Here is a 17,944-nt window from a genome sequence, read left to right as displayed (position 1 = left end):
TTTATTATAAGGTGGATTATTATCCGCAAATCCAAAATATAAAAACATTTTTTTCAACAACGTTTAATATAATTAATGGTTTATTATAAGGTAGACGTTTCTTATAAATATATCTTTTGACAAAAAAGTCTAGTTTCGAGTCGTAGAAAATTGTCACGTCAAACTTCTAATGAGAGTCAGTTGTTAACATTTATCCCCTTTGTTGATAAAATTAGACTACTGTAGATGACAGAAAACATACAAAAGCAACACAGGATTCTATTACTGTTTAGTTTTATTTTGACGAACGTAGTTTTAATTAGTTCATGTTTCAAAACAAATACACGATCCTGTAAAGTGCACGTGCTTACCTGGAATTCATCCAACAATATATGATGGGATTGTACATGGAATTGCTCATGGCCAGCCAGTAGATGCCAAGGTACACCTCTCGGATGTAAGGTTCGTTAGTGATCTCCGGGTACTGTGATGTTAGCAAGAAATATATGTGGAATGGAAGCCAACATACAGCAAATATTATCACGACAACCATCATCATTTTTACGACCTGAAAAAGAATATATAATGTAAGTAAATTAATTTCTTTGTAATTATGAAAAATTATTTTAAGGAAGTACTTAGCCGATATTGTTCCTTGTTCATTTTTCTAAAATCTACAGATATATATATATATATGTATATATATATATGTATATGTGTGTATATGTTTATGTATATATATGTATATATGCGTAGGTTTATATGAGTGTACTTAAATATTTTTGCCTATACTTTTTAATTATTTATTTAATTCTAGTCTCTACTACCTTTCCTATCTTTTATATTTGGTTTGTTGTTAAGTGTTGCTGTTTGTTAATTTTTCTCTTATTGTATAGTTACTTTACCAATCCACATATATTATAATTACCTAGATATGCTAATTTTCATACTGTTTTTAGTGTTACTGTTATTGTATAGTTACTTTACCAATCCACATATATTATAATTACCTAGATATGCTAATTTTCATACTGTTTTTAGATCCACTGATGATGACATTAAATTGAATGTCGAAACGTTTGGAAATAAAGATTATTTTATAAATCTTTGGCTTTTCTTTGTTTGATGTATCGCCCTCAAGAACTCACTCATATATTTCAACATCAAAATTAACTACTAAATCATATATATATATACATATATATATATATATATATATATATATGTATATATATATATATGTATATATATATATATATATTAGGGTGGTCCTTAAATTGGTCAGTTTCGAATTTCCTTGCTCCCTGGGGCTCGAATGGTTCCAAATAGATAAAAAACAATTCTCTGAAAGTTTTAGCTCTTAATATTAACGTTTAGAGATAGAGCGCAATTCAATCCAAGCTTTGTATGGAAATAGCATGAAAAAATTTTCAAAAATTAAAACTATTTTAAAAAAAATAGTTAAAAAATACCCCTCCCTCCCCCACGTGATATTTCGTGATTTTTTGTCAAACCTTCCTCACCCTAAAAACCTCACGTGATTAATGGACGCCCCCTTAGATTAATATCTACAGAAGCAACTTTGCATTGGAGGTATCTCAGCATTGCAAATATCTACAAATTATTGTATTTACTAGTGCAGATTATTATCTACAGGTACATCTTTTTATTTGAGATATTTCAGAATGAAGTTAGGAATTTTTTTAACAATAATATTCAAAAGTAAAGTGCATATATAAACAGCTATCACCTTGATTTTCTTGACGACACTATAAAGAGATCAACGATAATTTTTGAGAATCTATAACAAAAGTATTTTCATTCGTTGTTTAATTTGTTGTGTGTATTTAATTGTTTAATTGCATTTAATTGTTTTATAAGATGTAGTATTAATTTTAACTTAGATTCATAGTTTTCAGTTAATTCATGGTTTTTATAAATAACCTCTATAATAGCTCACATATAGGTGGGGTGAAAAAAAACAACTGAACCTTCATATTAGAATAGGTGCAAAAAAGTAAATTAAGTTAAAAAAGTAAATTTACAAGACATAAATTGTATAAATAGTTATTCCAAATCTGCTGATGAATATTTCTAACAAAATACCAAATCCAGGTTATATACATTGTTTGTAAAAAATTTTACATGAATTGAATAATGTAACTATTATTCTGCAAAATCCTTTGAGAATTAATAATAAGGTAGGTAATAATAATATTAGTAAAAAAGCACAGGCCTATAATTAGGAATAGACTGAAAATTTTACTGAACATAATTCGATAGTTGTTTTTTTGATACGTATTATGTATTGTTACTTAAAATGCACCTACTTAAAATCAAATGGGACCTTTGTGTCTTGTATTACTGTATATATAATATATACATATAATATTATATTACATTGTTATTAATTAGGGTTATGCTAATTTTGACTTACTATTTTACATATATGCAGTATTTTTTGAACAGATGTTAAAATTCAAAATAATTTTCGAGACAAAAATTTAAGTAAATAATAATAACAATAATAATAACATATATTTAAGTAAATAAAAGATACTTGTTCTAATTAAATTTCATTATATCTGGCACTTTATATTAATTAATTCTGCAGGATTTAAACAAAATTAATAATAATAATTCTACACTTTTATGTAGAAAGTTCAAATTTGATGATGATACAAGCCGCTATGATGTCAAAATTTATTAAAATTAACTTGGTGCAACATTTGCTACTATTCCTACTAATTACAATTATGGCAACACAATTCATATATAATACATTTCTATACTATGACATAAAAGTCATGCTCATATAATTCCCGACAAATTCTTTGAACTACCGTAATTAAGTAAACTATAGAACTCATTATCACAATAATACAATACAACTTCATTCGCTGTAATGCAATCGAAATTGAAATGCATTCCTACATCAAATACAAACATAAATCATATTACAGAATAATTGTATTCCTGTGCATATGCACTCAATTTTCTGTTCAAAAATTGATTGTTTTGTTCGACATTTAGTTCATGTCGCAAATATTTATTTTACAATATTGAATGAATGAATTGAATGCAATCGAATGTTTATTTGCAATAAAATGTTATTTTTGACAAAAGTATCAATAACACTATTTTATTAAAAGTTCAACTTTAAAAATGGCGTGTGTTTAAACATTTTCAGAAATTAGTTATCGGTAATACGATTGAGTATACTGATATCAGCATTATAAATAAAATAAAAAACTTGGATAAATTTCTCGATTATTGGAGCAAAAACAAACAACTCTTAAATATAAATTATTAAGCAAGATTTATTCCTAATGGTGTTTTTTAAGAGAATAAAAATAAAATAGAACCCGAACTGTTCTACAATTACTTTCCACATTCAAAATAAAAAGCTTTACAATGAACAAAATATCAAGATTTAGTTTAGTTCAACTGTGTTGACCTCAATGAGCTTCTGGTAAATATAATTACTCAAAAGGATTATTATAGAGGTCAAATTGTATGCAATAATTTACAAACAACAACGAATAACATTTTAATTAATTTATTTATTTATATTTATATTTATACAGCACAATTGTACAATTATAGATAATTAATGTACAGTTTTCTGAAACAACACTGCATTTAAATTAAAATGTACTTAAATTTTACATCTAAAAACAAGTAGTTTCTAACTATTAGTTTTGGAATTATTAACTTCCCGTAGGGTAAGTTACAGTAATCGCAAAAATCGCAAATCAAAAATTTATATATCTTTACATTCCAGAGGTTTTTGAACATTTTGGCATACCTTAAAAAAATAATACAAATTTTCGGGAAGTTAGCAAAATTCTCAGCAAGTTACTCTATATGGCATACAAAAACAAGTTTTTTCTTCAATTCATCAATGGTCAAATTGATCACGAATAATTTAGACTCACAATTTTCTACATATTTCACAATGATATATATGTTTTATTACCGCATAAAGAAGGATGAGATTGTAATCTGGAACAAAATGAGGTTTATATAAATATGTATCCTTATATCCCATTTCCTTAGGAATATCGCTGATAAGGCATTATTATTGTATTGGCGTAGGTTAATATTATCCATCCGGTTCTCCGAATAATGAAATATGGTATAAGGCAAAAAAGTCTTTTTTCTTCACCATCTGATATATAATTCCATTACTTTTATTATCGCCGTGAAAACACCTTGTTATAAATCATGTGTGTGCGTCCTACGCAAAGCGCAACTTGCAAACCTATAACTGGCTCACGTACGACTCTGAAAGCGTGAGCTGATTTCACGACTGTTATTCGAGGAGGGTGAAAATTTAAGCAACCTCGAGATAATGAGTTGTTGTTCATATTTCAAATTTATAAAAATATTTCAGGCTAGTGGTGTGCCTTGAAGCCAATTGCTCAAACTTGAAGTAAAACTTCTTTAGGCGCGACTAGGGTGTAAATCCATACAAATGCAACAGAAGTGCGTTACGGCCGAGTCGAGTGCCAATGATTCGTCATTCACTCTCGATGATATCGTTTCTATATGGTTCGATTGTGATTGGTCGTCGTATCATGTGCGAGGCTTCTTTGCATGCGTGGCTTTTTACGTGCGCATATAACCGAAAGCGTGAAGCATATTGTTCATTTTTCGGTGTTTCATGTCATTACATTCTAAGGTTGAATATTAGTACAAATCTTGAGTTAATAAAAAATGTCTGAATCGAAATAAAATTTGATCCCGTCCGCCATAAATAATTATGGTGCAAATAATAAAACAAATAAAAAATCTGTGCCGTGTAAGAAACGTAAGTTTATTGAAGTATTTTGTATTATTCGAGGTTTTCAAGGTTACTATATACCTTTGAGGTTATTACTAGAATGGAATAACATAAAAAAAATATTTTCCAAAATGTAACAAATTTATAAATTAATTTACACAAAATAGTTTGAAAAAAGTTGCTTAAATCATAAAACATGTATAGAAAATGTTTTATGACTCAGTTTACAATTATCTATTAGAATTGCAACTATACTATGAAAAATCTTCCATGTCAACAATTTCTATGTAAACTTGCAAATCATTTCTTGTTGCCATCTTAGATAGAAAGCTAAATAAACTGTTCTGATAATTGCATCAGAAAAGAGAAAAAATCTTTTCTCATCATTATACTTAGATTTAATTGTTCCCAGTGTAATTAATTGCTTCTTAGAAATAAATTACTTGTGATTTTATTGACGATCATTATTGGAAATTGAACTATAATATTCTTTAATATAAAGCAGTTTTTAGCAGTAGTTGAATAAAGAATTCAGATTTTATTAGATTATTGTTATTTGAAGGCTTTGTAGAAAATTAAAAAAAATATATAAATAAATTCTTGTCTTGATTGATGGATATAAAAAGGATTATCCTACATATTTACAGTTACATCAAAACTGCAGTTAATTGAAAAACGTGATGATTTCTTTTAACGTCAATTTTCTAAAAAACGGTCCATTTTCTCTGTAAACGAAATCGTAATCTGCCGGTGTTTTTGACGGACGTTTGAAATTCTAATTCGAACATATTTTAATTAGAATTTCAGCATGTTCTCTCATAAAAATTTCTGAAATTCTATATTATTCCTTTCAAGACGGTTTGCTTTATTAATGAGTATGAACACACGAAGGAACGCAGTTACCAAAGATCAAAGGCAGAAATTAACTGGTAGGGAGGAAAGTCGCAAATTTCATAATGAAAATATATTTTCATTCACCTCGGGCATCCATTCAATTTGGCAATAATTAAAATGATAAATAATTCAATATATAAGCTATATTAAACGATATACAATAATAATATTTTATTTTTTTAGCCTTTTATAATACAGTTTTTTCAATATTGATTTGCATTATTTTATTATAGATTATACAAGTTCACGATTTTATTACAAAAATCATAATCTTGGCAGATTGCATAAACACATGTTAGTTTTAATATTTATAACTTAATTTATAAAAAACACATACTCAGAAAATTTAGTTAACCTATTGTGATAAAAATTTAATACAGATAGAAAAAAAATAAAATAGTTTTTAATCAAAAATATAAATGTATTTTATTAATTTTTTTAGAATTGTGCTATGCAGTGATATTTATTATACAAAATTATGTTATTTGGAAAATTATTTATCAGAATACCTTTATTAATTTAAATGAAATTCTGATTCTATTTATTAGCGACTGATGAACTATTAGAATTCTATACTAAAGTATAAAAAATACATGCATACATACATGCTATAAAATAGTATAAAAAATACATATAAAAAGCAAAAAAAAAAAATATTTAGAAGATAACTAGATTGTCTCTAACTACAAATTATTTAATTATAAATGTAATTATTAAAATGTTAATTTTTAGTAATATTATAACACCTTCACAATATTCAGTTTTACGAATTTGCGATATTCGGTAAAAAAGAAATTGGGAATGGCCAAATATGTATATATATATATATATATATATATATATATAATGCATATTTTTTAATCAACCAAAACTACAACCCTTCGGCAAGGTTTGAAAATCTATAGCAAAACTATTTTTTTTCGTTGTTAGTTTTTCGGGTAATGAGCACTGTTCTTTAGTTTACAAAACCTTAACTTAATTTCTAAGTATACTAATTTCGCAGTAGGTCACAAATAGCAATTTTACAAGATATAAATTGAATAAATAGTTATTCCAAGTCTAATGATGAATTTTTCTGACGAATTACCTGATCAAGATTATATACAGTGTCATCCTTGTAAAAAATGCATCCAGAAAATACTATAGTGAATTAGGAGGCGTCCATTAATCACGTGAGCAAGCTTTTAAGGACTTTTGACCCCCTTAGTGATACATGGTAATATTCAAAAATAACCCCTCCCTCCCCCTACAAACATTTGAATTTGAATTGAAAATGTTTGAATTTAAAAAAAATTAGTTATAAAATAAATACACGTCATATCTCATACTCCTGCCTCCCACGTGATATTTCGTGATTTTTTGTCAAACCTACCCTCCCCCTAAAAACCCCGCGTGATTAATGGACGTCCCCTTAGCTGAGAGTTTTACTGATCATAGTTTGATAGTTGTTTGTATGATATGTGCTATTTGTTGTGACATAATTGGTTTCGTTTTCCAATTGCTCAAAGTCGAATTGGACCTTTGTGCCCTAATTTACTATATATTTATACATATATGAATTAAATTAATTTTAACAAACTAAATTCTTTGTTAAAATATTAATTTAAGTGATGCTGGGACCCTTTTACAAGTTTTTTATTATAAAGAAACAAAAGTTTTTGGCAAAGCTTTGTGATAAACAAGTCAGATATTCCGCCTAACAGAATCGGGTTGCGAATATTCAAACAGTATTAATTATTCGCACCCTATTGTATTTTACACTTTTGTGAATATTTATTAAGAAGCATTGTCGCGCTTTCGCGAAAATACAATTACTCAGTTTCCAACCGCATTTTGATCTAACCGACCGGGCCGCCATTGTATTACTTTTCGTTTGACAATTTCAATTTAAAATTCAATCATCCTTCAGTTTTTTTCTCATTTAATAATCTCGATTCAGTGACTACTGCAAAAAGAATATTTGTTCGCGTTGGCGTCACAAGCGTCGTTTGTATAAATATAAAAATAAATATTTTCTCATCAATTACAAATCTAATTAAAGATTGAGAATAAAAAACTTTCTATATATATCCTGCATTTCCAAATGCTAGATATCTAATAAATAAGTTATTATTACTTAATTTTGTTATGAGTGATATAAACTGCTTCAAACAAATAATAAAGTAGATTCTATTAAATCATTCATAAATGTTTGAAACATACGTTGCCGATTATCAAATGCAGAGTATATTTTATGCCATTTATATAACATATTTATACCCTAACATATCATATTACTGCATAATTATTTGTCTTATTATACATCATAAACAGATTTTGCTTGCTAATATGTCAAACCCAGTTTTCTCAGTACAGGCAATATAAATATGTATTTTTATTCATCTTGAAAAGCAGTTTAAAAATATTTCTTGATAGGATGAATAAATATATTATACCTTATATAGCAGAAAATAGGTAACATTTCTTTACAAATAATTTTTATAAATTAGATAAAAAAACTTCCTGAAGGAGAAGTATGGTAGAGCAAAGCTTAAGGGTCCGCGGGTGAAAAGGTCCACCATCATTATCTCAAAAACAAGCAAAATATAGAATTCTTTAGTGACACTATTTTAAAGTAGAAGGCTAAGGTTTGTAGCTAGACTTCACTTTAATTCTTGCGATGGCGCTATCAGGAGATAAACGAAAATGTATCGATATTAAAACTAACAGTTTTTTTTCATTGGTAGGTTTTTTGGTTTTGAGCCTTTGTATTTAGTTTATGTTACCTAAATATAATTTTTAGGTATACGTTATTTAATTGTTTTGTAAGATGTATAAGTACTTTTAAGTTAGATTTATCAGTTTTTTATATAACTTATATAAAAACTCAGATTGTGGATGGAGAAAAAGGGATAACTGAACATTTACTTTAGCAAAGGTGTAAATAATAAGAGATAGTAAATAGTAAATTATATTAAAAATCAAGTTTTAAAGAGATAATATAAATTAAATCAATATTTATTTGATCTTTGTTGATAAGTATTTTTTTCGAAATATCATATCAAGGTCTAATATCTGTAAAAAATGTACCTATAAAATTTGTGTTTCACATTGGTTAAATAATGTAGCTATTATTTTGTAAAATCTCTCTAAATAAAAAAATACGTTGGTTATGTTTGCTCCATGGCTTTGGGCAAAAGTAGCAGACGACCAATTTTAAAAAAATAGCGAAAAAACATATTTCAATCTAGGAGTTAACTGGGAATTTTACTGAACATAGTTCGATAGTTGTTTGATTGATTCATTTAGACAGTGTAATTATTGAAAGTCAAAATAGACCTTTGTCCCCGGTTCTACTTATATGTTTTTTTCCAGAAAATATAATTGCATTTATGCTTTTTCTACGATTTGCTTCTTTGGGGCTAAAACTGAAAAAATACATGGACGTATGTGTTTGTAATCCAAAATTTGATTTTTTGCTGACATTTTCTCAAAATTATCTTAATGATCACTCTAAATTACCATAGGCTTTCAGCAAGTGGTTTATTTATAAAAAATAAATAAAGTTTCGAATAAAGAGTTTTAACGAGTTTTAACAAAATAATGTTAGTGCACTCTTATTAATACAATTCCAGACATTATAAGTTTTATTTTTGATTTATAAAAAATATAATTTATTTGCTTATAAACACAGTTGCTATTTCAGAACATTAATCCAAAACTTTTATATTTATAATTAGCTTTTTGCTTGGCTGCCAGAAATAACATTTGTTAGAACGTCAAAACTTTTATGAACATAATAGAGTGTAAATAAACTAAAAAAGATACATTTATGCGTAACGTTGTTTTCATAATACATAATACATTCTATTCCTTTCTGAGGCTAATTCCTCTTCTGTTCTACAACAAAAACAATGGAATACAAAAGCATATTTTTTACGACTTGAACCAAGTTTACATTGTAACCCTACTAATTAATGAGCTTGTTCTTATTAATGTTGAAATATGTTAAAGAACAAACAAATATTAGTTCTATTTCTTAAAATTCAAAATAGATCATTCAGTATAAATAAATTATATATTTTGTTTATTATAATATGTATTATTAACACGCAAAGAATTATAAATTGCTTCTTTTTATTTTAAACTGTTGAATTTTATATAATTAAAAATTTAATCGTCTTGAATGAAAGGGCTTGAATATGCAATTTACTTGCAAGAGAAAAAAATATTAAAAGATCAAAGAAGTCAAACCGCTTCTCATGCTATAATTTTTAATTTTGAGCCATTCTTGAAATTAAATGTACAATTTCTTTGCTTTTAGTTCAGCTTAAACATTTATTTATCCACAGCGAAGGAGATGATAGATATTTAAATGAAATCTTTAGATTTACTGCTTTTATGAACTGTAATTCATATTGTGATTTTTTGGGAAAACTCATTTTGAATGTGAAGTTTTTCTAAGAAAGACTGTATTTATGTAAGATATTCATCCAAATAATTCTAATAGAATTCTTTTGTTCATTTTCTTGAAAAACACATAAATTTTATGAAAGATTTAATATGAATATAATGAAGTAATATAAGAAAAATGTAAAAAATACCATAAAAAATTACTAGATCACCCAAACAAATATTCAAACAAATTTACTCCTCAAAGAAAAAAAAGGCCATACGATCTAAAAAAACGTTCAGAAAAGGAAGATGTCTCATTCGATATAAACTCTTTAAAGGCATAAAGTTAAGCACATTGTCTTAAAATATAATTTATATTTTGATTGACATTATGTATAGAAAAATATTATCACATAATAATTAAATTATATTAATTCACACAAGATGCACGACGGAAATCAGGAGCAAAAATCAAACAATGGTAGTAAAAAATATAAAGAAATAAAGAAACATTTTAATTAAAAATTTATGATTTAAAAAAATAATAAATAATGGCGAATGGCATCCTGCCTTAAGGCATATTGCTGGAACTTCCCGTACCGTAATGAAATATTCGAGGAATATTGAATGTTTTCAAATAGATTATTTTTTCAAATACTGTAACTTATATATGTTTACAGAAAACTAAATAAACAAAGCTTAATCAATCGAATTTAAAATGAAGGATATTGTCTAATATTTATAGGAATTGCATAAACTGAATTGCAAAGTTAAAATTATTTATTTTACCGAAATTATTTATTTAAAAAAAAAAAATTAACTTCGATTTATTTTCGATATTCAAAATAAAAATATTTTTTTCGAAATTAAAAAAAAAAAATTAAAAAAAATCCAAAAGCAACACCAACACTAACAGAAATTTTTTTTTTGAGTCATTCAAATCGGATGCCTATTTCTCTAAAAAAAACTGCTATTTTTTGCACATTTAGCTCGGTATTTCTTAAACGACTGCACCTGCCTTTGCCAAAAACTAATTCGACGATTTAAATAATGGATATGTAAAAATTTTAACAGCAAATAGCAAATTTGCTGATTGTTTTCTTGTCTAGCTATGGTATGACCACATAGTTATAATAAAAATTTGCCTTAAGAAAAGTTGCATGAGCTTTCTGATATTTGTAAATAATCGACTATAATATTTTTATAATTAAACCACCTTTTGAAGGTCTACATACTCATTCATGATCATACGAAGTTTCATCAAAACAACTCGCGTAAGTCGAGAAAATGTGAAATTAATAAATCGCATTTTCTGGAGTACTTTTGAAGTACTCCAGGAGTACATGAACTACTTTTTCAGGAAGTTAAAAAAACAAATGTATTACCAAATTTTTATTGACTATGATATTTTTGTTAAAAAAAACGCTTGGCCATTATCGTTGGTATCCCATCCTTCGCTAATAATACGATTCTGTTAATTATTTGCCGAGAGTTGGAAATGGATTTTCACATGATGTTCAAAGTTCAATGAAGTTCGTCCTAATATCCTGAACACACAAAACTAACTTATGTTATTCAGTTACCTAATTTCCTTCTTGTTAATTTGACGCGCCGATGCCTTCGGAATTTCATAGTTTACATGGATCGCGGCGAATTGCACGTTCGACAGTTGATTAAAGGTATATATTACAACCTACCTACCTCTGTGTATGAATATTATTATTAAAACTATCACAGGTAATATGCTTTGCATATAGGATCATAATTAATATTAACTTGTGATTGAGAATTATGTAATTGATTCCGGTGTAGATGACTAGGATTATAATGCTGATACGATACGATAATGCTGAACTTGAATTATATTTTCAATATGCTGAAATGAGTATGTAATTAATGAAAATGATTACAATAAATTCATACAAGTCAATTAAACGTAAAGTGAACAATATTTATAGGGAAGCTTGGACTTATTGTAACAGTTTTTTTTTAATTTAAATTAATGTATTTTAAGATCTGCTGTATATATTTCTATCAAATAAAAATATTTGATGTAAGTATTTCTCTATTGAATACCGTAAAAATAATTCCGTAACAGTTGTTCACTATTTCACAATTAATTAATTTCTGGAAAGAGTACGATGTTACAACTTACTCCGTATTTGGGGCTAGTTGCAATATCTACCGGGTCAAATAATAATGATAAAAAATGACAAAAACGCATGTGATAATTTATTCTTCACTTTTTTATTGAAAAAATTGACTTATTTCTAAGTAATTCTTTTCATATAACAACGCAAACAATAATTAATACTATGTCTCCTGTATCAACTTTTATCATAAATCAAGGTAAACTACAATCATTATCTTAATACAAAAAAGATATACCTAGTGTCTCCTGTAACACAATTTGCATGTACTCACATCTTACAAACCATTCAATTTTGATTTTTTTTTGTGAAAATGAATTTGTTTATGAAACATTTCAAAATTATTAACTTGCCGAAGAGTAATCGTCCAAAAAATCGAAAATAAAACTTTTTGCACTTCTTTACGTTTCAGGGTTTCTGAACATTTTGGCACACCTCAAAAAAAATGGATGTGTATATGTGCGTGTGGAGACCAATTTTTTCCAACGATACCGGGCGTAGGAATTAACCGATTTGAATGGTTCAAAAAACATTCGATTTCTATTGATGGGAAGACATGCTGATTAGTTTTTGAAACAGAAAGACAGATCCAGCGGCATCGGAGATATGGCGCAAAAAGTGCTAAAAATGTCAGTTTTCAAGAGAACGGATCAACCGATTTAATTCATTCAAAAAACATTCGGTTCCTATTGATGTGCTGGTTGGTTTTTAGCAAAGACAGGTCCATAGGAGATAAAATTTAAGTTTTTGAGAAAACGCAGCATCTGATTCGAATGATACAAAAAACAGTTTGCTTATATTGTGAGTATGAAGAAACTATTATTAGTTTTTGGAAAAGCAAAACAAAACAAAAATTAATTTCAAAATTTAAAAAAATGTATTTTTTTCAAATATTGGATTCTAATTATAATTTTAGCTAAAATTCTAAAACTCACTTATATACACAAAATAAATAATTTTAATTTTGCAATTTAATATATATAATTTTTACTGAAAGGAAATAAAGCCTTTTAATTCTAACGCCGCTTGTTTTACTTTTTTAATTTTCATGTAAACCAAAATAAACGTCGTCGTATAATGTATAAGTTCTTATATTTTGAATTTAAAATACGAATAGTGTAAGTTATAGTATTTATAATGATCTATTTGAAAACATTTAAAACTTTTTAGGAGAAATTTCAGCAATTTGCCTTAACTGACGATGCCATGCACCACTTGTTTTCATTTATTTTTAGCGATTTTCATTATAAAATAATGCGTAAAAAATAGAATAACATTCGTAGCCGCAAATTTGTTCACACATTTCCACTCTCTCTCTAAAATTTACTCAGTTCTCGTAAGATGAAAAAATGCAGCAGTGGTGAGTATTATTTTTCTAGAATCAATTGAGACACATCGGGACATTTATTTGATCCTTTGCAAAACAAACCTACAAATCGAAAACCAACAATTTTCTGAGTATTTGTTATTTCAGGCATAGTTGTTTTAAAAGATTTCTGATTCAGGCAGAAGTAACAAATATAACTGAAAAAAAGAGTCCATGTTGCTTAAAAATTGCTGAGATTAATAATTATTATTTCTTTGAATTATTAATGATTTTCATACTAATTCTTTTTGTTTATTTTTGATAAATTAGAAAAATAAACCAATTAAATATTTTATATTAGATTCATCATTAACTATAACAATAACTTTGTAAAGACGGAAAATACGCTCTCATAAGACGAAAAAATGCAGAAGTAGCGAATATTATTTTTCTAGAATAAATTTATAAAAATCGAACCTTTACAAAACAAACCTACAAATCAAAAATCAAATTTTTTTTGATATTTGTTATTTCAGGCATAGTTGTTCTAAAAGATTTCTGATTCAGTCAGAAGTGAGATATATAACTGCAAAAAAAACAATCCAAATTGCTGAGCATTTTTACGTGGTCTTGGCTCAATAATTAATATTAATTTTAATTACTAATGATAATTTATATTAAAATGTGTTTGTTTACTTTTTGATGAATTAAAAAAATAAATCTATTAAATAATTTATGTTATATTCATCATTAACTATATATCTAACTCTAACAATAACTATCTAAACTTGTGTGCTTTGTGATCCACGTGCAGTCAGACTAAACTCAGAGTGAAAGTTTATTTATAACTTTATAAATTATAACTATATATATATATATATATATATATATAATACCAATTTCGTCAATTCAAAGTGACCGTATAGAATAGAATTATTTAACGTTGGCTTAAAACAAAATACCACATTTCCTATTAATAGCATTCAAAAGCTTTCAGAACTGTTAAACTATTACTACGCAAAACGTAAATACAAAATCGATACAAACTACAATATCCCGGAGCCAAAGTGCAGTTTACATTTAAAACAAGTTAACTATAATTGTCAAGGACTTACAGGATATCTCTGGAGGTTTAAATTCGCCGATCTTAATCCCGTGTCAGACGCTGTTAATTGCACTTCTTACGATGCACTTGCAGAATGCAATCACTTGAAACTTTAAAACGCCTCTTAGACAATTCAGATAAATAAGGATGGATTTAATGGTAAATTTGATGGTTTAAAAGGTCGTTTGAAAAAAAAGATTGAATTTTATAGTCATAGCATAACAGAGGAAAATGCAAATGAGGCGAACTAATTTAATTGACCTTAAATAATTAAGCATAATTATTCATTTTTATGTTTAGGATCGGATTTTATGTTTTTATTCTTGATGTGGGCTATGAAAATTAAGCTTACTTGGTAAATATATTGAATTCAATATAAATAATGAAAATGATAGTGTACGAATTAAAACAAAATATATAAAAATTATAGTACAAATTGGTGTTTAGTGTTTACTAAATAACCTGATAGATAAAATTATTCATATACATAGACTATTCTATTAAAGCATTGAATTGAAGCGATCTAGTAGATTGATTATTATGTCCTCATAAATTGTTTTAACATTATGATGATTAATTGATAACCTGCACATTTTTCTAATATATAAATAATTAAATCATCTTGAGAACTTTTTAGACATTTTTTCAAGCATTCGTATAGTAGATTTATAATAAATAAGTCCTTAATTTGTACTAAAAATTAAAAAATAATATATCAATATATAATGAAACCTACACATCTATCTTGGTGCGCCTTTTCACCAGTTTCAAAGAGTAAACTTATTAACTTCCCGTAGGGTAAATTAGTGTAATCGTCCAAAAATCGAAATTAAATTTTTTTCTGAAATAAGATTTCTGAACATTTTGTCATACCTAGTAATATTATAATAATAATAATAATAATAGAAGAATAATAAAAACAGGATGTGCGAGTGTGTGTATGTATGTATGAATACAATTTTTTGTCCAAGTTTTCGAGCCGATTTGAATGGTTCAACAAACATTTGATTCTTATTGATAGTTTTTGGCCAAGGCATATCCAACCGTTTCGGAGACACGGAGCAAAAAGTGCAGAAAATAAAATTGGAGAGAACTAAGCATCCGATTTGAATGATTCTTTCTGCTTGTGAGAAAAAAAATTCTTTAATTTTATTTTTTTATTTTCCAGAAAAAAACTTGTTTTAAATATCAAAAATAATTCAAATTTTAATTTTTTTTCTAGCTAAAGCTCTAAAGCTCATTAATATACTTCAAATAAATAATTTTAACTTTGCAATTCAATTCATATAATTCTTATAAATATTAATTTGAATGAATTTGATTGATTAAGTTTTGTTTATTTATTTTTTTGTAAACATATATTCTAAGTTACAGTATTTATAATGATCTATTTGAAAACATTTAATATTCCTCGAATATTTCATTAAGGTACGGAAAGTTCCAGCATTTTGCCTTAAGACACAATGCCATTTAAAACTAGTTAATTTTAAGCGTTTTGTGAAATATAGATAAAAATATTTAGAATAGAAACTTTCATATGAGTTATAAAATTATTCAGCAAAAGGTTACTAAAGATAAGCCGAATAAAAATTCAAATTATTTCTTAATCATTTATTTTATTTTGCTTACAATTATCAATTTCTCATCCAAAAATACTTAGATAATTGAAACTTCCACGATGATATAAATAAAGTATCTTACTTCATCTTGCTTACAATTATCAATTTCTCATCTAAAAATACCTAAATAATTAAAGCTCTCCAAATGATATAAATAATAGTATTATATTTTGAAACAAAATCAAACTATTTAAAAACATGATAAAAATTGGAACAAAATATAAAGTTATGCAGTGATAACATCTCAAACTTATTTTTTATACGCACTGATAACCTAAAATTATATATGTTAAAACTTTCGAAGTTTAAAGATTTTGTAATTAGTTTTTCTTTATTTGATAACATGCTTATTAATATATATATATATATATATATATATATATATACTTTTTTCAAAAGTTCAAAATTCTGCAGACCAATGTAAGTTGTACTTATGGAATTACCTACTAATTGGCCCTATCAATATTGCAATATTGAATATTGAATTCTCAGACGTCATTAATATTGTAATGTCTATATTCTACACACGCATGAAATCTATTTTAGTACCTACTTTATCTAATTGCTATTATTTGATCCAATTTTTGTATCATGCATTTCTTATTTCGGTTTTTCTCTATTTCGTAATATATTTTGCCCTATTTTTCTTTGGTATTTTCTCGTGATTTATTATTTCTAGCGACTGTGTTCAATTATTTATGTCTTCAGGTTATCACATTGTAGTTCTTATTATAAATTATACGCTATTGGATTTTGCTAGCTATATATAAATTATTTTGGCACTGCGGTTTATAGTAACAAAGGCGTTTGCTTAGTTATACTAACATAGGGAACACTGACACTAGAATATAATTAAGTATTGTTGCAGATTATAGTCAGGAGTGCTTTTAACAAGGAACCATAGTATATATATATATATATATATATATATATATATATATATATAATTTGATTATTTTTGCCTTACTATGCACAGAGAGCGAACAACACGCAATATTCTGAAGGCAATATGTGCTCTTTTAATTTCTCTTTTTATTAATTATTATTAGTTATAATGTTTTTTTGCACAAGTTTAGTGTTTAATAAATTTTATATATTTTTTGTGCTTTTCCTGGTTTGATTACTAAATGATGAACACGCATTGAGTATAGAAACATTTTAGAATAAATTTTATTTTAATTTTGTTCTTTTTTTAAATCGACGATTGGGCTGTAAAATACTTCATATATATATATATATATATATATATATATAATATATATATGTATATATATATATATATGACCAATTTTATATTTATATATGGCAAGTGATGTTGTGTCAAAAAGTAAAGTTATTACCACATTGTACACCCCAAATGATTATATATAGATGGTTCGAAAGAACAACTTATTAGAAAGTTTATCGTTGATGGTGTTAACTTTGATACTTCTAACTTTTGATCGGTTACAAAAGGTGACATGAATAACAAGAGCACATTTGTTCAAACAAGAAACTTTGAAGTGCAGATTCTCATTATGACATCAAGTACCTGGTTTTAGACAATCCATGTACAGAAAATTATCTGCATTCAGTAAAATTTGTTAAAATGTATATCGAGATAAAAAAATAATTGTAAATTTCAAATTATTATTTTGGAAAGCCATAAGAAAGCTAAATCCTTGATGTCGTTTTACTTGATGGCAATACAGTTTATTTAATTAATTTTGTTTTTAGATATATTATAGGATG

The 17,944-nt window shown here is 26.4% G+C and overlaps 1 protein-coding gene across 1 annotated transcript in view; it reads right to left on the bottom strand.

Moving 5' to 3' along the window:
- Positions 1-346: 346 nt before the first annotated feature.
- Positions 347-17,944, bottom strand: part of LOC113375134 (tachykinin-like peptides receptor 99D) — a 106,955-nt gene continuing 89,357 nt past the window's right edge. Inside the window, exon 5 of the mRNA XM_026615086.1 lies at positions 347-547. Within this exon, the coding sequence (XP_026470871.1) occupies positions 347-547 (201 nt within the window). The remainder of the gene's footprint in view (positions 548-17,944) is intronic.

This window comes from Ctenocephalides felis, unplaced genomic scaffold, assembly GCF_003426905.1.
Source record: "Ctenocephalides felis isolate EL2017-DRISC unplaced genomic scaffold, ASM342690v1 CF-g0.4_SCAFFOLD_00845, whole genome shotgun sequence".
Taxonomy (NCBI): domain Eukaryota; kingdom Metazoa; phylum Arthropoda; class Insecta; order Siphonaptera; family Pulicidae; genus Ctenocephalides; species Ctenocephalides felis.
Note: the sequence above shows the minus strand (reverse complement) of the source record. Positions and strands in the feature narration are given on the sequence as shown.